A 24,394-nucleotide genomic window follows, 5' to 3' on the forward strand; every position below is an offset into this window, starting at 1 on the left:
CTTATTCTGTCACTCTCTACAATGATCAACATGGGGTATTCTAAGGGTCTTCCCTGGTCTTCTGGGCATGCAATCTGCATCCATTGGCACTAGGGAAAAAAACCTGTATGCCCTTACCTGATGTACAATACCTTTATTTGAAATGTGCAATAATGGCAACAGAATAATGCAAAATGATATTTGGATTATATATTACTCAGAATGCAGTCCATAAACAATGGCATTTTGAAAATGACAGCACAAGCAAAATGTCTCTGGGGGAGGTATGTGAGGACAGACGGACCTAGCACCTGCTGTATTAATAATGTATGTTGCTTTCACATGCCTAGCTACCCCGTGAGGCTGGCTGCAGTCATGGGGACGAATCTGCCCTTTCTTTCGTAAAAGAGACTGTACAAATAGAGTAATACACAACATCAGATCAACAGGAGTAATGCTTTTGTGCCTGTTGAACTCTAGGAAATAATGTTCAAGAAAGGAGTAACACTTGCTTACACAAAATACATTAAAATACAACTGAATGCCATGTTGATTTTACGGGAATACATGAGAAAAAAGTCATTGTAGGCAGCATAGGTTTATATTGTTGATTATAATAGTTTCATCATTTCATTTATTATAAATAGTCTATAAATGTGTTTTATTTCCTCTTGGCAGTGTCAATTAAAATGCGTTTCTCATTAGCAAATGCCTTTTTCCAGTATGGCATAATGATGATACTGATATATAAATGTGTTATTTAGCTGACACTTTTATCCAAAGCAACTTGCGGTTTATTAGACTGAGCAAGGGACAATCTCCCCTGGAGCAATGTGGGGGTTAAGGGTCTTGCTCAAGGGCCCAACAGCTGTGCAGATCTTATCGTGGCTCGAACACCAACCTTCTGGGTGCCGGTCATATACCTTAGCCATGAGGCTACAGGCTGCCCTGGACATAGCATAGGTAGCTTTAATGTTTCTAAATCATCCATTTGAGTCATGACAGTTCTGCTTAAACTTTTGCTCAGACACAAAATTGGAATAAAGTACAGAGTGTTTCTGCTCCACAGATCTCTCAGTGGTAGGACACTCCCTCAAAGCTTTAAACTGGCAGGTTAGGTTAGGGGATATTTATAGTTTTAATCCCTAGAGTAATGCAACATTGTTGAATTCAATGAGATTCATTGAAAATCCTTATTTAACATATGTAAGCTTTGGAAATGTTGGATACATTTGGATAATGATTCTCCCCACCATGCCAATGTGTGACATTTTCCATCAAAAGTGCAGAAAGAAAATTAGCACAGCAAAATTTTTGGGTGACAGCAAATATTTTTTATTAGATAAAAAATAATTATTATTATTGGAAAATGAATGAACAGTGCTGCAATGAGGAACCTGATTTTTAATCTTGGACAATTGCCACAGCTTAATATGTTAAGCATAATAGGTTTCTCAGAAAAAATAATCAGTTACACTAAATTATGCTGGCCCTTTCCAAAGCTTGTTTCTGAAATTAGGACCTATAAATAATATATCATCAGGCTAGACATACAGCATTCCTCCTCTGTTCTGAGGTAATATTGAATACTATATTTTTCTTTAGGTTAGAGTGAGTGTGGGAGAGAATGTAAGAGCAAGAGAGAGAGAGAGAGAGAGAGAGATAAATGAATCTCATTGTTTTGTATTCTAGGTTATATTATAGAGCTGCACTCACCGTTCACAATGATGTAGAAAATATTTCAGTTACAATGGTGCCATCTAGTGATCAGTATAATATTTTCCAATTCCTCACCTCAGCAATGTGTGTTCTGCATTAGAAGCATAGACCAGAGGGAGTCTTTCCCATGAAAGAACCATCAAAATGTACAATTAATTCATACTTAAAAAGCCACAGTATGCAACTATATTTAACAGTTTTTACTTATGGTTTGTCATGCACTTATGCACTGTGGTCCAAAAACGATATTAAATGTGTTACAGTATGTTGAAAAGTAACACAATGTATTCTTTTAAAGAGTAGTTGAGACTGAAAAGGTGTTTTTTTTTAATAGTTTATTCAAAATAAGAAAAAATATACAAAATGTGTGCTAAATATTATGAGCATAAATTAACAAGAGTTCAATACTCTCACATTCTAAAGTACAAGCTGTATGATCATGAATTACTGTATGTCATCCATGCGAGCTGAGGCTCAAATATTAATTCAAGATAAATGCAGTTGCACTTTAGTGCACACTAATTTTCTATTTTTGTAATCAGTTAAACAGATTAAATCCATGTTGTGACAGATGGCAGAGAGTCAGCTTTAGTCTTCTTTCAATGTGTTTTCAGTGTTGTTTGCTCTTCCCATTGGCCAGTTTGCCCAATGTCTGCTGGGCCCAGTATAGCACAGAGAGACAGAGGAAGACCTATACAAACAGATGGATGTGTTAACATGACACTTTAACAGATCAACCTGTCCAACACAGTGGCTGTCATAAAAATTAGAATGAGCAAACTGCCATTTTATATTTACAGTGGTGTGGAAAAACTGTGAAAATCTTCCTGATGTCCTCTATTACTGCAAATTTGTCACACTGAATTGATTTAGATATATAATATTAAACACAAAACACTTTTTTTATAAACTGTGGAGAAATTTGCTGTGGAGAAATTTTAGCCCACTCATCATTTAGCCCACTCACAGCATTTAACGGCTAATGGGTCAGGACTTTGACTAGGTCACTACAAAACATAAATATTTAGTTTTGTTTCACTTTTGACTCATCTGTCCATAGGAAATTAGCCGAAAAGGATAGGGGATCATCCAGATGCTTTTTTGCCAAGACGAGCATTGATGTCATGAATACTGAGTTTAGCTGAAGCTAGAGAGGACTGCACTTCTCTGAATTTCTTTTGGGATCTTGTGTGACTTCCTGGATGAGTTGTCACTTCGCCCTTGAAAACTTTTGGCAGGCAGGCCACTCCTGGGAAGATTCACAACTGTTCCAAGTGTTCTCCATTTGGAGATAATCGCTCTCACTCTGGTTCAGTAGAATCACAGAGCCTTAGAAATGGCTTTGTAACCCTGTCCAGACTGATATATTTCAACTTTTTTTCTCATCACTTCTGGAATTTCTTTTGTTTGTGGCATAGTTTACTTGTAGAAATGTTGTGAATACTTCAGTTTAACAGTCAGGATCAGTGTGAGTGAGGTTTAGGTCAGTGGTCCTGGTGCTTGTTGTTACTCAGCACTTAGTTAATTAAGCACAGTTACCTCACCTGCAAAAACTTGCAGCTTCCCAGGATCAGGAGTGAGGACCACTAGTTTAGATTCAACAGGGTTGTTTGTAATCAAGGCTGTGATATGGGTGATATGGGTGTTTGAGACTTTTTCATTATTAAATCATTTTTTATTATTTTTTGCTTGTTTTATTGAACTTTCCTTTACTAATATCAGAACATTTACAATGATCTGAAACAATTCAGTGCAACAAATGTGCAATAGCAGATTAAATCAGGTAGGGGGCAAATACTTTTTTCACGGCACTGTAAACTAATGGTGTTTCCCTTATCAGTACATTTAAAGTAAATAAAAACCAATGTATTCATTGAGTCCACTGACGCATATGATTTTAAATTATGTCATTGAAGGGCACAAGTACGATTTAAAGAAATGATGATGAATATAATCTTCATCTCAGTTAGACCTCCAAAAGACCTGAAAGCTAGATGAAGCAGAATTTGAGCATTTGGTGAATATGTAATTAAAATAAAACACAGCTAAACAGAAAGCCAGACAAAAATGTTTTTTGGAAATGTTTTTAGAGATTTAAAAAAAGCAACAGGTCAGAGAGGCAAACTAATCTCCCATGATGCACTGGTTCAGGGTCACCGGGTCAGTGGTATTTGTCACCACGGGAATATGCCGAGAGGCTCTGCCAAAAGCCGTGCTGCCGAAACAGCTCCTCCTCTGTGTTCTGGGCCATAAACTACATCCTACCCTGCACTCGGAGCCAAACCAGGCCCCTGTCTATCACGGCCGTGGCCTGATGGGAAAAAATGAGCGTTTCCTTTGGAAGGCGCAGCTGTTTTCCTCTGAGAATGAGCGCACAGGGCCCGGAATGTCCCGGCTCTTCCTCCCCTCACTACCTGTTCTAGCCTAGCAACGGGTTCCCCGCTGCGGGCTTGCAGGGGCAGGGACGGGTAACGTGAGTGTATGACTGGGGTCTAGAATTTAAAAACAAATTAGAATCATTTTTCACAAGGTGCTCAAAAAAAGTGATGCTTTGGTCACATATGCAAGTGATCAATTTGGTTTGCCTATCTGAATCTACTTCTGTCATTGGTTATATTAAAAATAGCTAACTGATACAGACAGGTACACATACTGGGAAAGGGAAAGGAAATTGCATGGTATTTATTATTTATAGTTGGTCATATTTGGATCTATGGAAATCTTCAATATATCAAAGATATTGGACTGCTCTGCACATATTAGATACCCTTTACAACTCCTCTGCCTCTCATTTGAATGTCTGACACCAAAATAAGCATTAATCCAAAACAAGCACGGAGAGTAGCTGTTGAAACTAAAGCAGAAGTGTTAAGAAGTGTTGTATAGAGTGTGAGAGGATTTTGTTTGCATACTCAGGGCACATTGAACAGCACAACTTTTACCCGCACAATTTTTTTACTGTAAGTGCAACTGTACTCCCTCGCCAGTGACAGGTTCCCAGTTTTTACTACTGCTAGTTGTACCAGTACCTCAAACATATGTTTTGTATTCATTTTACACCATTCTCTGTAGCCTGCCTGTCTCTGTAGCAGCAAGGGATATAACACATTCTTTCTAAAAATGGTTCATCCGAGGTTCCCACAGAAATGCAAACAGTACAAATATATACACTCAGTGAGCACTTCATTAGGTATTTATTACTTATTTTTTAGACTTCTACTGCTATAGCCTATCCACTTAGAGTTATGATTCATTGTGTGTTCAGAGATGCTCTTCTGCATACCACTGTTGTAATGTGTGGTTATTTGCAATCCTATCACCTTCCTGTCAGCTTTGACCAGACTGGCCATTCTCCTCTGACATCTCTCATTAACAAGGCGTTTCTGTCCACAGAACTGCTGCTCACTGGATTTTTTTTTTGTTTGTTTTTTTTGTTTTTTGTACCATTCTTTGGAAACTCTAGACACTAGTGTGCGTAAAAATCCCAGGAGATCAGCAATTTCTGAGTGACTCAAACCACCCTGTCTGCCACCAACAATCATTCCACAAGTCACTTAGATCATTTTTCCCCCATTCTGATGGTTGATGTGAACATTAACTGAAGCTCCTGACCCGTATCTACATGATTGTATGCATTGCACGGCTGCCACACAATTGGCTGATTAGATAATCGCATTAATAAGTAGGTGTAATAAAGTAAAAATAATAAAGGGCTCTGTGAGTGTATGTGTATTCATTTGACACTATTTCCGGTACCTTGCCTATCTAGGTGTAAAACCTTGTCTGTAGCAAGGGATATAACACATTCTTGCTGAAAAGGTTAATCCGAGGCTCCCACGTAAAATAGTTGTCTCCAGCTAGCCATGGTGCATCCTTTTCACATGTATGACTGTGAACTGTATTTTAGCAGACCACACACACCAGTCGGGTAGAGATATTATCAAAACGGACTGCCCAAATGCTCTATGTTTGTCTCTCCCTATTGTATTATATTAAACCTGAAAACTCTTAAGTGAAGTTGTCCGTGTGATTCCATGGAGAAGGGCAAAATATCCTAACAGAATATTACAAACCTACTTTAGTCAGTTGAAAGTTTTATTAAAAATGAAGGGGGATTTTTTTTTTAACCGTAAGAGCAGAAAGAAAGAAGCTTGCATGAGAAGACTGTATGTCTTTTCCAAGTGCATTGTGTGACTGTAAAAGTGGGACCACGCTGTTCGCAGTTTGAGGTTGTCATTTCCATGAAATGCAGAAAGCACCGCTTTCCAAAAATCTCCTCTGGGGAATTTTGCAGCACATGCATTTCCTTCAGCATGATTCCACTGAACCAAAAAAGTGAATGGCAGAAAACAAAATACAACTCATCAAGCTAAACGGAATGCTGTATGTTTTTACATAAAAATGACATATTCATGATTTACGGAAGACTGAAATCTCTAAAAAAGACAAATAACGCTAAGGGTCACAGAGAAAAAATTATATCAAAAATATATCCACAACAAAATGGAAACACTTTTAGTCCTGTACATACGATTTACGCACCAACATGTGTAGAAAAAAGATGATATTTCAACAATTTTTGCAATAATAAAGTGCTTCTTGTGTGTGTATAACCCTCATTAAAAATACAATCTGGAGTGGACTCCATGACATTTAGGCTGAATGTCAGGGCAGAAGTCACGTTATCATCAGCCAGATGCCCCGTCCGTGTGAGCAGGAAATGCGAAGCGTGTGGACTTCCTGGGGAGGAGAGGGTTAATGTGGCTGAGCTGTGAGTCCTCTGAGCAGCTGCACTCCTGATTGAAATGAAAACAAGCCTGAATCGGCGCTGTCAGCCTTGTGATATATGACTTGTAATGGGATGTTTCCAAACCTCCCTGTCCATATGGTTGCCTACACATTAGGCAACACACTCTGCCTACTGAGGGCCTGCTCAACATCTGCTGGACACAGCTCCCTCTACTGGAGCCAGGGAGATTTCACTCCGCAGAACCCTCGGCTGGGTCCAGTGTTCCCTTACCAAAACCAGGCAGACTTCAACAGTTCGCTTTACTATATCCTCACACATTTCTGGTAGTTCTGAAGTGCACCATCTCTCTCTTTGTTACCCTTGCCATTACTCCAGGACCTGCATCTCAATATCATAGAAATTACCTTAATTTGCCAGGAGAGCCAAGGCCGTTAAGTTGACAACATACCCTTTTACATTTCCAATCACTCTGCTGCAGTAAAGGTAAGCAGATGTCTGTTCCTGGGAGTTAGACATTTATAAATATATAATTGAGTGTGATTTATAAAACTATCTCTTATGGCACAAGAAACTATCTCTTATGGCACAAGAAAAAAAAGCCTTTGCACTACAGAATTATTAGAGCCACTAATTTAACATCAACATTTTTGCAAAAAGCCATGCATAGACCCGACTATTACCGTGCTTATTGCCAAATAGATCACATATTTAGTTAGCACAAATCACCATTAAAGAACAGCAGCAAACATATTGGGCATTATAGCTAAGCTAGCTAGCTCCTTGAAAATATTCATGGATTTAGCATGAATTAAATACAGCTTCCTACATATGATTGCAGTTGCTGAATATAATGAACAGGGGAAAGAGCAAGGCAAGATTTTATCTGTTCAGGGTTCTGTCTGGCTGTGGGTGTAAACACTAACACATTCAGTTCTGGATGTATTAAAATGAAGCAATGGTTGAAATGCATTAAGGTTCATCCCTCTGTAGGTTTGTGTGAGTAATGTTGCCTCAGCCTTGCAATGTGTACAGCGTATGCTACTGTGCAGAGTATGGTTCTTATATAGCTCTTCCTTATGTGGAAAATCAGAGGCATTGTTTTTTAAAATATCCTCTCTTTTTGCCGTAGGTTGGTGTTATGAATGGGAAACTACTGTGCAATAGGCAGTGATGCATTTTGGCCAATACAGGTTTAGCACAATGTGAAAGCCATACTGTACAGTTTCTCGTATGGCTTGCTTACACATTTGCTGTGCACTTTTCCATTTTGATTGTGCTTGTTTCATTAATTTAGGTCTTTCCGGGAAGTAATCATATAATTATTGCACATAGATAACAGCATTACAATAAACAACTGCAAAGTAATTGTTCATATCGAAATATATTCAGACAATTTTTTCTGTTATTTAGGCCTCATGAAATTTGAATGCCTAAAATGTGGCCAGTCCAATATCATTTTACAAAAAAAAAAATCCTCTGTTTCCTACGTGACAGAGAAATAAACACTTATGTATGAAACATGATATTACTGTTATGGTAACGGCAAGTGACATTTATTATTGCTGTTCAGGCTCAAGTTGTTAGATGTGAAAAAATGAGATCTGAGCTGTGAGGGGGAGGGGCTTTGTTTTTGGTTTTGGAATTCAGTAGGCATAGCATCAGGCTACATAGCCCGAGACTGCTTCTAAGTGGGGTGTTAAAATGGGAAGCACAGAACTTTCCAAAACTAACACTCACCACGACTGTGAGGAAGATATCCTTGCTTACCCTACTTGATTTGTATGCCTCTAATGCAAAAAACAGATTGCCACACTCTAGTTAATCAAGGCAGAGGGATTTGACACCAACTCCGTGGAGTCAGTTCCAATGGTATCACACTTGTGTGTGAATGAACGTAATCTACTTTAACTGCAATGTTTATTTGGATTTTTCTGTGTATAATGCCCACAAGATATCTATCAGAACACAAGTTTTAAGAACAGAGTCCTACAGCAAGAGTGGAATATTGAGACAGACTATTTGGGACAGACTATCCACAAAACATATTTACTTTGTCAGACGAATTATGTAAGGGTTGATAGTCCCACAGACTTTGCAGATAGCAAATTCAGTCCAAAGGAGGTAAAGAAATTGAAGGAGGTATTACAAGTAAAAAGAAAGTTATATTTCTGTCTGCAAGTCTTAAAAACTTCTGTTATTAACATGTGGGCAATTAATGTGATGAACTATATCAGCGTATATGTTTTTGATTTAACACAACTACACATTTTCAAAGCCACATAAAGTGTCATTTAGAAGGCTTGAGAAATAGAATATTGCCCCCCCAACCCCCTCCTCCTCACCAAGGGAGTCAGGGGGGACAACATTCTATTCTCACTTTTCTGAACAGCATCAAGCAAATAAATCATCGTCCATGTTGACATCATACCATTTTATACAGCAAGAGCCATTTAAAAAAAGAATGCAACGTAAGCGTCTGGAACCATGAATAAAAACAGCACCTCTCTGATACATAGGCTGGCTTCTCATGGGCTTGGTTACGGAAAGGGTAGAGGGGGTCAATTTTTTTTTTTTTGGGGGGGGGGGAAGGAATAAGGGGTGGGGGAGTGCACACGGAAAGTTGGCAACAGTAGAGGGACCCGAGCCAAAAACAAGGGATGAAAAAAATAAATCAAGGGGAGGACATCTGCCTTGCAAAATGGAATCCTCCGTGCTTTGATGGTGCAATCAGGGGACGCTGGATCTGTGGAGAGCCATCTCCCCTGAGTTTCTGTAAATCAGTTCAATGGGATTCCAAAGAGAACGGCGAAGACCGATGGCTCCCCGGGGACCTGTAAGCAACCTATCGCTCCTCTCCTCTGCCTGCTTAGCAACCTGAAGCCTCCACACTCGTAACGTCCTCTCTAGGGCTGAGGCAGGATCCAGAACAGACCCAGGGCGGAAGACCTCTCTCCCACCATCTTTACTTAGGCTACCTACAAGTAGCACTGGGGGCAGGGAAGGGAAGATGCCAACAAAATATTTTTCTTTTCACAGGTGACTGTTCTGGGATGGAAAATTTTGTCCAACAAGGTATTGTGGCTTTTCTTTGTTTCAATTGAATTTAACACTGGCAGTAATCTAAAGCATCCAACCCCTTTCTTCATTAAAGGCTTACAGTCATTTCAGTGTGTATATCCAACCACAATACTTTAGACTTTGCTTTTTCATAACTATGACAAACATGAAGAAACTGAACACTGATCGTATTATGCCACAACAAGCAGATTTGATTTGAAATGGGCACTTCAGACAGTTTAACAGATGAATATCAGATTAGGTTGGCCTTATTTCTCATGTCTTTTGAATCCCTTTAAAAATAAACTATGCCCTGTTCTTTTAAGGCAGGGGTTCTCAAACTTTTTTCCGATGCGACCCCAAATGCACGTTTTCATACAAATGTATGCAGCCCCAACACTGCACCCACACACGCATGCCATCTGCCTGCACCCTTTAGCTGTGACTGGCACTCCACCACAGCCTCTCATGCCTCATTGCTGAATTATAGTACAGGGTCATTGTGATGCTCGACATGTAATAGCCTGCATTCACATTTGAAGGAGACAAAAAAGTTTTATTTTTTTCTACATTTTCAGGCAACCCCATCTTCAAATCCGGTGACCCCACATGGGCTTGACGCTCACAGTTTAGGAACCCCTGAGTAGAGGTGATTAAGCTCGTTTTAATTTTTCGTGACAAGATACTACAGGCTACAGTATATAGGCTCTCAGTGGTAGAGTTGACTGCTCTGACCAAAAGCCAAACCACGCTGTCTGGAGCAAAGAACTGAGTAATCTGTTTATTTATACTACAATTATGCCCCGAGGGCTCATCATTCAACTCACAGAAAGGCAAACACGAATGTGTCCGGCTGCTATGGGAGCGGCCCAAGAGAGCTCAGTGAGGGAGATGTGGTTCAATATATTCCACATAGCAAGCAATCAAATGATAAATGCAAAGTGGCTGCACTGTAAATCTGCAAACAATGTGCAGCTTTCTAAGAAACTGCGATAGTGTTTTATCAAGTGTGGTCCCTCTCATCTAAAATAAAGATAATATACAGTGCTATATACAGCACATGTTATCGGAATATAGAATTTTGCTTCTCCCAGATCTTGAGAATGGTATGGCATTAAGAATATTAAGAATGGTATGGCAGCTGTTTATGACTGGAACTCAGGGATGTTTCTCAGACATAAGAAGAGCAAGATGGTTAGAGAGAAAATGAGTGATCCTCTGCTTAAATTGGTGAGAACAAGAACAACTGAATCCTGAAAAGGGATGCGACTGAACAGCTAGGCTCCTATCACAGGTTTAGCCATTAATACTTGCAGGTGCTAAACATTAGACAACATGTATTCAAATGCAGTGTCCAGTGTTAAGGTTTTGCAGATGATGGTATCAATCAAGAGATTTTGAAAGCAAGCACCCAATAATTCATCTTTTCAATAATGTTTCATGTACAAACCTGAGGTACAGTACATACTTGACTCCTTAGACATGATCACGAACAAAAAATGAACAAAAAATATGATGCAAAATGTGATTTGATGATTGACTTAATACATTTTCCAGTTTAAAACTGGAAAGCAAAACAGCGATCAACTGCTGCTGTTAATTCTTAACATGGGATTTAATTTATATTCATTCTCCTTCTCCATTCGGTCTAATGAGTCATATGGGAACTGCTCACATCACTGCCCAGAGGCAATCAAGCATGTGCTTCCTGTGACCAACTTCCTGTAACTTCCTTCTTAATCCCTGGACTGCAAAATAACAGGAGGTGGAATTGCATAAGGATTACCTTTAGATCTGATTATTTCATCACCTTTCACAAAATGATAAAGTAGAGAGTCTGGGACTATAATCCAGCAATTTTCATTGCAATTGAAAATAAATTAAAAAAACAACAATTGAGGGTCCCTGCAATGACACAATTCTCCACAGATTCCACACGGAGTGCAGCGCAGGCAGCACTTGAATGTGTTTACTTCAGGAAAACTGTAATTACTCCACACTTTTCTGTTTCAGACCCCTCACTTTAGGGAAAGATGAGATTTCCTCTGCATCCCTCCACGCTTCCAGATGATGTCATCTTTTTTTTTTTTTAGTTTCCAGACCCTGAAATGATCCTCTATCCTCCTTGAGTGATGTCACTGTTTCTCCATTCATTTGCTCATCTCTGACAAGCTGAAGACAAAAGTCATTGAAAAGTCATTGGTGAAGTTGTCAAGTATTTTTAAACAAATAAACACTGGACGGTTTGTATGTGTGTATGTGAACTTGATAATATTGCTTTAACCTCCTCTGTTCCTTGCGTGGAACAGAACTGTTGTCTTTTCACCCAGGTCATACCCCAGTATGGCTGCACGAGACCAGTTTGGAAAGTCGAAAATGCAGAATGGCAAAAAAGCACAGGAATTCAAATATCAACACTGATGTGGCACAGACAGGTCTGAATATTGCAAAGAAAAAATCCCCATACGATTAGATGCTTCTCACATTTATAGATTTCTCACAAAAAGGGTTTTCTCCGTGTGGAAAAGTGCAAATGACAGCAATTCACTGCACCTGATCAGTGCCTGGAGAGAGTGCATCGCTACTCAGACAGTGACTATGGGAGGAAATAAATCATAACAGCTTTTCGTTAACACCACAGGCCTCTGAATAGCAGTTCAAAGTACCAACATTAAAGACTCGTTTTACACCAGGAGACAGGTGTAGTTTTATTAGCCGTCCACTTAAACCGCGATGACTTCAACAGTGGGTTCGCCGCCAGAAACCCAAGAGTGGTTGGGTAATTGCTGTGGGATATGCAAAGTCTGGGGCTCCCCGGTACCACGCTCCTGTAGCCTTCAAACGCCCCGCCAGGACCGTGTGGAACATCATTAGTCCACTCACATGCCCCCAGTCCAGCATGGGCCCCATGTGTGCCCTCAGAGGGGAGAGCAGTGCCGTGTGGCTTTACTGGTGAGGCCTGCTGCTTTACAAGGGAAATCTCCTGCACGATAATAAATACCAGGGCACACTTTAAGGGTGCCGTATATCACACAAACCTGGCCTAAGCGCATTGCCACACTTTTTTTTTTGTATGAGTGCAATTAAATTCAACTGTTTCTTTTTCTTATTTTAAGCCCCCGTTAATCGATTGGAACGACTTCAAAACACCTACCTTGAAACAAAAGCCTTGGCCGCTCACATCAGTCACTGGAAAATCTTTGCCTTATTATTTTAACCTTGGTAATGGGCCACACTATGAACTCAGTCTTAGGATCTGCCTGCAGAAAGTCATTATATTCCTATGTGCACTGTACACTGTCTCACCTGCTAACTGGTATTTGTCTAACATTTATTTGAAATATAAAAAAATACTTTGTGGGTATCTTTTCAAAAGATGACCGTGATCCAAAAAGTACACAACATAACTGATTACGATGAAGGCTAAATTTAAGACCACATGACACTAGGCTATGCTGATGAGATGGAAAGAATACACCTATATTAAATGTTTGAACATAAACTGCAAAGTCTCAAAAAAAGCATGCCCAGAAGTACAGTAATTATCTGGAAGAACAAACTTTAACAGTACTGTATACATGCACTAATTTCCCTTAAGACAGATACTGATTTAAAATGTTTCTACTGTTATAAATAAATCCCAGAGGGAAAAAATCACAAGTTTTCAACACCTGAGCAAGCAGATGGGCTGTAATACAATAAAGGGAGCGATTCAGAGCTCACGTGCAAATCTCATCAGCCCTCTCTAGTTAGCAGCAGACATCTCTAATTGATTCCAGCAGTGTGTTTCTTTAGGTTTAGCAGCGATGGCAGGGAGGCGAGGGGGAGTAATGAGAGGTCAGCGGCGATCTGCAGTTCCGAAGCCGTGCCAGAAACGCACAGCAATTTTATGGTCAATTGGGTCGTGCATCTGGACTCATACATCACGGGCCTGAGGCGATGGAACCAGAGCCAGCTCGCGCGCACACACACACACACACGTGGGCGCGCGCACACACATACACACACACACACGTGGGCGCACACACACACAGACACACACACGCGCGTGCACGCGCAAACACACACACACATATACACACACCCACACACGCACACACGCACACACACACACACACACATACACACATACACACACACACACACCCGCATGCACACACACACATGCACACGCGAACACACACACACATACACACACACCCACACACGCACACACACGCACGCACACACACATACACACACACACACACACACACACCCGCATGCACACACACGCATGTACACGCGAACACACACACACATATACACACACCCACACACGCACACGCACACACCCGCACGCACACACACGCATGCACACGCGAACACACACACATACACACACACCCACACACGCACACACACGCACACACACACACCCGTGGGGCCCCGCGGTGTCACACCCCCCCTCCACACCCTGTCACACCTGAATGCAAAGCGACTTTGTCCACAGAGCTTTACGACTGAGCCGGAGCTCTCCCTCGGCCTAATGGAAATAAAGGCTGCCAGTCAAACATGCGCAATCAGGCCGGCGGCCGGCACTGCTCACGAGCAGCCAAGTCATTTCAATACCGTGCATCTGCTTAGCGGACCCCTTTATGGGAAGTGACATACACCTACAACTTCCAAAAGAGTTGTATTACTTGGATGAAATAGCTGCATTTGCTTTTTTCCTTGTTGTAACAAAACCATTTAAAGGCTGAAATTATGGCTTAGTTATGGTTTAATATTTGCTCTAGAAAACTGGCAGAATCGTATTACTGCAGGAGATTATGTTGAATGTTCCCAAACCCTGAATTCATGAGATGTCAGTGCCCTTCTCAAATCTCTGGGTGACATGAATTTGGCAGACTTTTTTCTGGTAATGACTCAAGGGCCTCGCTTTCCTCCAGCTGCACAGTTACAGAAACAAATATATTCCAGTGAATCCACAAATAGAATTGAACACAAAATTAGTATTGCCATGTGAACTGTTGCAAACTGGGATCTCAGGATAGGTTAGTGTGGCTCGCACAAACTATACAAAAGGTTTGTTCCAATGTTTGCATCGGAAGAGAAAGTCACCTACCTCAATGACCATGGATGGTACAGCCGGCTTTACAAAACCAAATCTGCAAAGTGCCAGGAACAAGGCACACCGGAACATCTCCAGCACAGCTGCCTTTGGCCTGCAGAGAAATACACTCAACTGTAATGATGTAAAGGTTCTACCAGTATTTGAAAGAGAGAAATAGAGAAAGACAAAGACAGACAGAGAGACATAGAGAGGACATGTATGTACCTCTGTTCAATGAGTAGGCCTAGGGAGGTCAATGTTAGTATGATGTAGCCAGCCAACAAAAGCAGGGTCTGTTGGGAGAGTATCTATGTAGGAGAAAAAAAAAGAAACACTGATTTGTTTGTTGTTTAAATAGCCACATTGTTTAATACCAGACATCCCACCTGCATCAGCTCCCTTCCACAACATCATTCCCTGACCACTGCTCCATTGTGCTGCCCTGACCACTGCTCCATTGTGCTGCCCTGACCACTGCTCCATTGTGCTGCACTGACTACTGCTCCTTACTGCTGCCCTGACCACTGCTCCACACTGCTGCCCTGACCACTGCTCCATACTGCTGCCCTGACCACTGCTCCACACTGCTGCCCTGACCACTGCTCCATACTGCTGCCCTGACCACTGCTCCACACTACTGCCCTGACCACTGCTCCACACTGCTGCCCTGACCACTGCTCCATACTGCTGCCCTGACCACTGCTCCACACTGCTGCCCTGACCACTGCTCCATACTGCTGCCCTGACCACTGCTCCACACTACTGCCCTGACCACTGCTCCATACTGCTGCCCTGACCACCGCTCCTTACTGCTGTTCTGACCACTGCTTCATACAGCTGTCCTGACTATTGCCCATTACTGCTGCCCCGACCACTGTTCCATACTGCTCCCTCGACCAATGCTCCACATTGCTGCCCTGGCCACTGCTCCTCACTGCTGCCCTAACTACTGGTCCACACCACTGAACTAGCCTTCACTAGTCGCTGTTCTGACAACTGCTCCACACTCTCACCCTGCATTCAATACTTTCACAAAAACAACTGGAGCACAGTCAGATCATCAAGCTAGCTAGTCTTTGTGTGGTGAACAAGGATGTACTTTCAACAAATCAAAGACCCCACAATACAAGGGAGTGCATGAGAAAGTACAGAACGTAGTGAAAATGCCAAGAATAAACATGTAAGCAATAGAACATCAATTAAATAACATCTTAAATATCTCTGTGGAGATTGTTATAAAATGTTTTGACTATGGTAGGTTAACATGTTTCATCAGAAGAGGAAATAGCCTTGTTTCAATCTTTACATGATCCATAAACTTTTATTGAAAACAAGCCCAGCCAAATGAATTATGTTTAGAAAAACATGTAGCACTCCAGTTGCTTCTCAGACCAACCTGAAAATCGTATGGCTATTCACAGACAAATGTTTTTTTTTCTTTTTACTGATTTGTTATGATAATATTTTTCTTTAAAACTGAATATTTACTCAAGAAGAAGACCCTAAAAGACCCTCTGGTCAAAATCCCCACCACTTCACCCCTGCTGACCTAACGATGAGTCAGATATTGCAGACCAGTACTCCCTAAAAGATCCTTGCTGCTCTCTGTTGATTTGGAGAGACCAATAGAGAGAGACTAGGAGATAAGCAGAGAGACAGAGAAAACCCCTAAGGACAACAGTACCAACAAATTTATGCTATCTACTTGTCTTTGGAGAGATACAGAAATGAGAAAATATGAGAGTACTAAAAAAAGAACTAAAATCATCGGTCCCCTATTGGGGTAGACAGTGTGGGAAAGGCACCATGAGGTGACTGCTGTCTGCTAAGTTTGGACAGGAAAGCGCTGAGTCCACAGTTTTCAGGAGGCTACTGGGAAACACTGTCACAGCTCAGAAATGGTCACCCCCACCCCATCCACTCAGGGACACCATCATCTGAGGGGCTTCAATGTTCCTGATGTAACTACTGTATTCTTTCAAGTGTCAGATGTGTGGCGGGACCAATCTCTGGCAGATTCCAACTTTCCGAGGGGAAGGATTTCCAAAACAACGGCTGCCACAACTTGGACAGCATTCAGAGACAGCAGAGAGAAAAGCTGGAAAATATGCTTTGATTACCATATCCTTTCAGTGCGCTAATTTTCAATTTGTTCCTAGATCTTATTTCTTCGACAGTACAGAGTGAAAAAAATGAACATCTGCTCGCTGCTTTATTTACATTTACTGTGGACTGCATGACTTCTTGAGTTATGTCGAAGTCCACAGGGATGTAGAGATTGATGTTTTTTCATCATCATTATTGCTATCATTTTGATCAAACGGATGAGAATTTTACTTGGCATTGTCGAATCTAGATACCAAAAATTCCAAAATGGAGAATGTGGCACACTCATTCTTTAAAAAGGAACCAACTGCATGACTGCTTTCTGAAAAATATGCAATAGTTTACATAAAATCATTTAGCACGTCCATCTAACTAATTCAAAATGATGTTTTGAGTTTTCTGGATAAAGATAAAAAACATATTTCAATGAAAACCCCAGGGATCATATTAAGCTGGAAATACTACACACCAAGCGCAACACAAATTTTCAAATGCTTTGTACATCCAACCAAATATGTGCCTTTGGTTATATATATTTTTTTCTTGGAACCATACTTGGTTTAATGTACACGAATGTACATGAAGTTAATTATACTGTGCAGGAGACAGTGGTATATTCACTAGTGTATGAGTGATTCCTTTAAAAGGTAACTTGGTTTACTTAAAATACAAATGTTTTTATAGTTTTTTACCAACATATATTAGAACCATCCACAGTGCCAATATATGCCACTATAGAGAGAGGCACACTGTGTGTATAAATACATACATGGCTGTTATTTATCATATAACCCAAAGCTGTACTTTGTTATTCTACCCAGAAAACTTTGATTGATGTATCCTGGAGGTTGTTTGGACAAGAGCTGGTTGACTTGACAATTAAGACATTTGCATTTACTGTCGGACCACCGGCGGCTGATTCATTTGCTCGCGGCAGCAGGGAATTCTTCCCCCTCAGAATACTCCTCCATGAGCCACAACTGAAGGGAACACCATGGAGGTACGAATCACAGGAAGAAAGGCCATTTCATTTCAGCTCCAAGGGAGGGTGGGGCCACACATTCTGGCTAACCAAAACTATGCCTGGGGAGCAGAGACTTCCAAAGATAACTGCTGGGAAAACCTGAACTTACATACTTTTTTCTCCGTTTTTTTTGTTGGAACATTCATCTTGTTTCCAGAATGGAAAATAATAGACAAAGGTTATTTTAAAGGGAAAGAAATCTGAAAAAAATCATTCTCCAGAAATAACAACCATTATCTGAGCTAATTAAAAAAAACATCCATTGAAGGATTATACAAACCAACTTCATCGCCATAACATCAGTGTAAACAGCCAGCAACAGGAGGAACTGGAGGAGCACATACGCTTGCAGAACAAGTGGCCAAGTTGGGTTGTATGGCACTTCCTTGCCAGTAACCTATAAATGAGATAGAACAGGAGTATTTTTTTAAACCACTGGATAAATTTCTGGTAGCCTATATCATGATTTCCTCATATCATGTGCAATGGGGAATACAGTAATAGCAACAATCACCCAAAAAAAACAAAAACAATATGAGATCATACTTTTGATCCTCTTTTTGATCCTCATCCTACAGGATGATTAAAGATCAACTAAAATGTCTGTGCTTAAAAGAACATCCATAATATGAACATCACTGAAAAGCCTTATTTACTTTGCTTTTGAATATGTTTTAAATGTAGTTTGTACAAAAATGAATATACTGTATGCTACAACACCCATATTTTGAGATAAAACATCAACTGATAATGAACATGAGAGAGGATTATTTCAATTTGAGATTTTTTTTACATAGCAGTCACTACAGTAAACAGCTAGATATGCATTGGTAATCTATGCTAAAGTAAAAAAAAAAAATAAGTCCCAGACTTGTAGCAAAGCAATATGCAATACAACAAATTTATTAATATGTATTACTGAAGTAATAGGGATGTTCAAAGCATTGCCTGCTGCTACACATGAATTAATATAATTTGCAATGCTGATGCATTGTGTAGCAATGGTTAATGAAAAATACCTCCCAAAAATACAAAAAACTACATATTTTCAGGAACGACAGCTCTTCAAATTCAGGAAAAACAATTATCCATTCAGCTCCATAGTAAATATAACTGAATCACACAGTTATTTTTTAACTTGATGTGCATTCCATACAGCACAAGGTATTCCATAGTACGTTTAACGTCTGAGCATTCACTCATAATAATTGCAGGCAGTTATTATATTGTTCAGTAATGCTTCTTATTCATAGCTGGATGGAAATGATTTCAGGGTCCTGAAAGCCTTTGTCTTCCAGAGGCTCCTGCTGCAGCCGACTTGTGAGTTTAGCCATCTGTGGCTTTTCTTCACTTCAAAACCATGGTAGGCATTTCAGTCCAAGAGCTCTGTTCTGCCTCAGAAATCAACAGATCCAGCTCTGCTCACCCTTTTTTCTTTGTACCCTAAGAAATATCAACACGCACGGTCTGCCCTTTTAAGATATTTCTGTCAAATTCCTGCACTCTCCACATGTGTAGAATCACCATGCAGAGTTTAGGGTTGGTTTAATTGTGAGGCCGAGAGTGTTTTTTGTTTTTTTTTACAGTGAAGCAAGAGCAGTGAATAATGTGCTGCAGTCAGCACGATTTCAAAGCCAACCACTGACGCTCCTGGAGGGCCACACCAATCCCCTGTCTCAGAGCGACACAGCGACGCGTTTGATCCCGCACAGAGCGCCCACAAGCTTGTTATTTAAAGACAAGTGAAAATGAGCTCACTCTGTTCACTCTACAAAGGCTTTCTTTTGGGTTTGTTTGGCAGAATATTTCCTTGTAAACCCCTTTTTTAATGTTCTCATTGATTCTTTCATCCAGACATTTCTACAGTAGGCAATTCAAGCGTAAGGGCACAAAACTATTCACTGTTTACACTTGTGTTGCCTAAAGACAGCAGACAGGCCTGTCTTCCTTTCCTGTTTGATCCAGACAGGTTGAAAGCAGAGAAGGTAGAACATATAGAGAGGTACCAGAGGTGAGAGGGTGCCATGGTGGTCTCTGACCTTTGTCTCAAGAGTCAAACATAATGTCCCACATGCCTCTTCACTATTTTACATTTCTTGTGTGTTCATTTGCTGCAAGATATGTAACTGCTTATAAATAATGCTTTCCAACCTTAGGTAATTGTGTACGATCCCCAAGTCTTGGTTTGTTTGGTCTCCAACTGGGTCCCTTAAAGATGACACTCAGTTTATGTTTGATTCCGGTGGCTCTCCAGAATCTCCGCCAGATGTAAGGGTAGTAGTGGAACTTTGGAATAAAAATGACACAAAAAGAAAAATATGACATTGCTTTCATGTGATTACAATTTTTTTGTTTTCCATTGTGTGTGTCAGTTTACAAGAGTATTCATTTCATGATTTTGATTATTGGTTTTCCTGCTTGTTTTACAGTGGAATTGCTATGGATTTGTGGTACCTGAAATTCAAGTCAAGGCATCTTGACATAGAGACCGTTCTAGGCACTCTACCCAACATCTATCAGTTTGAGAGAAGCAGGCCTAAATAGCTTCTAATTTCATTCCATTTGGACTCTTTCACCTTTGCATGGGGGTTTGTATAAAGTATAATAATGTTATGGTTACAGCATGAATTTTCCACCAGGGGAGATATTTGAGAGTTCATACAGTACTTACAGTACCAATGTCTAGCAGTGCTTTACAATATAGGTGTTACTGTGGAACTTCACATTTTTTTAAATGCACACACCATTATTTTATCTGTACTGAATAGTACTGTCATAAATTTCTAACACCGTACATTTCTTGGAGGGTTTAATTCAATCTTGTGCTTTTCAGAAACTCTACACTGCAACAGCTGTTATGAGACACTCAAAAATATAATAAGTTCTCAAATTTCAACTCAAATTTAAAAATCTGTAAATGGTTAAATTCCCTGGTGTCAGAGGAATACAAATTCAATTATTTTTACATGTTGTATGTAATATGTAGGTGTCTTGCAATGTCATGTTCAGTAAGTTCAAGATCTCGGTCATTTAGCACACAATCTAAGTGCTGTGTATGATAAGCTGACTAAATGTTTTACTGAAAGATTAACAATTAAAAAGCATTTTGCAAAAACAGATACAAAAGATATGCAATGGTAATTAATAAACGAGAACGAGACATTGATTTAGCTTCATATTCAAATACAGTACATTCAGAATAAAGCCCAAAGCAGACTGACCTGGACATAGATGATGTCAAATGAATTTATTGGCTTTGTGAGGCCATACACAACTTTATCACCCTCGGGAGCAAAAGTACCTAAAAGAACATCATTTCAGTTTTACTCTGCAGTTTTAAGCCCATGATCATGGCTGCATTTTTAATGATAAGGATACACTTACCAAAGATTCTGTCCCAAATAATTAGGGTTCCTCCATAATTCTTGTCAATACAGTAAGGGTTTCGTCCTACATGTCATACAAGTTTTTTGATGTGAGTGAATAAAAGCATTCCCAGATAGCAAATTTAGTAAGCTTCAGAAAAAATGTTACAATATTTTGCTCACCATAGATAAATAGTAAATAAAAACGGCCTCACCATGATGAACTCTGTGGTGACTGGGTGTGTTCATTACCCACTCCAATGGGCCAAGGTGTCTAATGACCTGGTGAAGAGGAACAAGCTCAAATGTATTCTTTTTCAAACACAATAATAATATATGCAATGTACACAAGGCAGCTCAGACTGCGACAAGTCGCTAGTGGAAATAATGCACAGAATCTTGCAAGTTTTCATCCTTTGCTTTCTGTGACCTTTCCGCTTGAATGTTATATACTGCAAGTTCATCTGTACAACTGCTCACTCAGCTTTACAAAATGTTTTGTGTGAGAAAATAAAAAGCAATTGTAACACAATGGAAGTACAAACTGTGCAGCAGTTAGAGAACGCTGTGTAGAGGTCATGGTTTTGTTTAAAACAAGCAGAAACCCAAAATACATATTATTTCACAATAAAGTCTTTTATTGTCCCCTTCATTTAATGTGTTTATTTGGTTTGATGTCTGCACTGCAGTGGAGAAGAACCCACTAGGGTTCTACTAGGGTCTGCATGGTCCACATATGAACAAATGCAATCCACTATGAAGTGTGATTTATGACTGCTCAAGTGTTTTCATATCTGATGAGCCGGGACTCAGCGCCAACAGCTACGGAAAGAGAAAGGTGGCCAAATTTCCAAAATAGAGACAGAAAGAACAATATTTATAGATCGGAAGTAAAACAAACACAGGCAAGGTGGGAAGTGCCAAGACTATAAAGAATCAGTGAGAGAAGATCATTCTCTCACTCACATACATGCATGTACAGGCACATGCACCCACACGCACACACACACACACATGCACACAGACACACATGCACGCATACACACACAAGGACATTATATCACATTGGGACAGAGATCACAAAACTTATTTGTAATAGACTTTGACAAATTTCATATACAGTAGGTGTTACATCCAGATTAATTTGATCTACCTTTGTATGCTGCACCAGCCTCAATGGTTAATCAGCTTTGTCCGTAAAAAACAGTAAAAAAAAATGTCCTTGTTTACCATTAAATTACAATAATACGTTAATATTTGTTACATTGTTACAGTGAACTGCTACTGATCCCGTCCTTTTTTCATTATTTTCAACAAAGACAAAATCTGCTTTCAGACAGACAAACAGAAATAATTTCTAACTGGTATATTTAATTCTGACATTATGCCCAGATTTCAATCAGTTTTTTTCAAAGAGATTTCAGTTAGTTTCCTCATCTCTCTCAAGGTATAGTTTGACTTTGCAGTTTCCAATTATCTTCATTTCCAAATCATCAAATTAATTTACACAGCATTAGCAGGGCCGGACATTCCTTTCTATGATTCAATATTTCCATGCAGTGATCCACTGGGTCCTGCCTTGAATGAAAGTAGGCCCCTCACTTAAATGCTTAAATGTTAGATCTCTCGGGAATTTTGTGCAAATAAATATCTTGACATAAGAAAAATATCTGTAAAGAGGCATCCATTTTATTGGATGTTATAACAAGTTTTACCATTTTCCCTTGAACCATCAAACACTGTAACACCAATACACACAGTGACTTATAAAAAATCTAGTCATGCTGCTGGTTGTAAATTATTTTATAAAGACTCATTATTTATTATTGAACACACATTTGATTTAATTTATGCAACAATGAAGTATCCCATTAAATCTCTACCAGGGTAACTGAGGCACAAAAGCAAGCTTTGAATCAACCGCAGTAGAGTGTGTGGTACAGGAAAGGTCTTCAGTTTCACTATCATTATATGAAGACAAGATGACAAGATGACATCCCTGCTGATAATACAGCTCAAGCTAGGTTTTGAAACAGCTGGTAGCTGGTTGACCAGATCAGACCAGCTCCCAGCTCGACATGGTTTAGCAGGTTGATCAGTTCACACCAGCTACCAGCTTGACATGATTTGAACGGCTCAAGCTATGTTTTGAAGCAGCTGGTAGCTTGTTGACCAGTTACCAGCTCAGGCAAGCTACCAGCACTAGCTGGTTGACCAGCTCATACCCAGCTAGACCAGCTTTCTGACCAGCTGAGCCAGGCTAGCTTACCAGCTTATACCTAGCTAGACCAGGTTATTACCAGCTACATTTTCAAGCTGATCAAACCAAAAGCTAGATTTTACAGCAGGAATCCTTATTAGATATACATCATCCAATAAATTATGCATATGATTGTGCTTAATTAGATATGTCTGTCTACACAAAGTTTATTCAGTCTGGGATGACTTAGATGACATAGATGTTGCATGGGGCAAGTCCAATAAGAGTCAAATATAACAGTTAAATATATGCATTGCAATGGAGCATAATTCTGTTCATACAACCATTGTTCAGAATAAAATACAAATCTAAACTGACAGCAGAAGCTGAGGTGACTCGCCGGGTGTGTCTACAGCTTGTCCAACATGACTAGGTGTAACAGGCAATGCGTTACAAAAACAGCTGAATAAGGCTGGATCTCTACTCAGGACCATGTCATTGCCAGAACCGCCTATGGGCCGGATCTAATATCTCACCAGAAAAAACACTGCATTAACCACAACATTTCCTACATATGGATGGTTTGTCGGAAAACTGAAGTCTAGAAGTTGGTCTTTTCTAACAGAAGCACCCCTGCTGACAATGGCTAAGAAAGGCTTTCCACTTTGTCTGTTTTCACAACAGAACTGGGTGGGCCGCTTTCAGTGGTGATGTTTTGATACATTCCAGCCATATACTCTTACCACACCAGCAGGAGGGTATGGGGATAGTTATAGCAAAGAGGCATATGAGGTTATGCCAAGTCATATAAAAACAGGGAAATCTACAGATCTGTTAGCAAAGCATGAAATTCAGCCATGTACACAACAAATCTGAACAACACAAAATGTAGAGTAATTTGGTAACACAGGAGTTCCAGGAGTCAATGAGCCAACTGAAACAAACCGGAGTTCAGCCCAAATACCACTAAACCCATTAACTGGACTGGTTGTTCCCAGTGTGTGATAATAGCCAACCCAATATAGTCGCTGTTAAGAGCAAGGCACACTGTGGTTAAACTTAATACGGGGCCCAATAATCAGTTTCATGTGAACATTTT

The 24,394-nt window shown here is 40.1% G+C and overlaps 1 protein-coding gene and 1 long non-coding RNA gene across 3 annotated transcripts in view; one reads left to right on the plus strand and one right to left on the minus strand.

Annotated features, from left to right (window-relative positions):
• Positions 1–2,132: 2,132 nt before the first annotated feature.
• The window catches only part of agmo (alkylglycerol monooxygenase), a 43,234-nt gene continuing 20,972 nt past the window's right edge, over positions 2,133–24,394 (minus strand). Inside the window, exons 6-13 of one of the 2 annotated variants that reach the window (XM_061222965.1) lie at positions 21,311–21,377; positions 21,115–21,180; positions 20,952–21,031; positions 19,882–20,016; positions 18,011–18,127; positions 14,826–14,908; positions 14,613–14,712; positions 2,133–2,389 (exon numbers count right to left, since the gene is read on the minus strand). In XM_061222965.1, the coding sequence (XP_061078949.1) occupies positions 2,309–2,389; positions 14,613–14,712; positions 14,826–14,908; positions 18,011–18,127; positions 19,882–20,016; positions 20,952–21,031; positions 21,115–21,180; positions 21,311–21,377 (729 nt within the window). In that variant the 3' untranslated portion in view covers positions 2,133–2,308. Of the gene's footprint in view, positions 2,390–6,312; positions 6,439–14,612; positions 14,713–14,825; positions 14,909–18,010; positions 18,128–19,881; positions 20,017–20,951; positions 21,032–21,114; positions 21,181–21,310; positions 21,378–24,394 lie in introns of those variants that run through there. The other variant, XM_061222973.1, reaches the window with a different exon arrangement.
• LOC133121762 (uncharacterized) lies at positions 9,156–11,741 on the plus strand. Its single transcript, XR_009708043.1, has 3 exons — positions 9,156–9,520; positions 10,084–10,154; positions 11,519–11,741. It is a non-coding gene; the product is annotated as an uncharacterized LOC133121762 (long non-coding RNA).

This window comes from Conger conger, chromosome 1 (assembly GCF_963514075.1).
Source record: "Conger conger chromosome 1, fConCon1.1, whole genome shotgun sequence".
In the NCBI taxonomy this organism is placed as follows: Eukaryota; Metazoa; Chordata; class Actinopteri; order Anguilliformes; family Congridae; genus Conger; species Conger conger.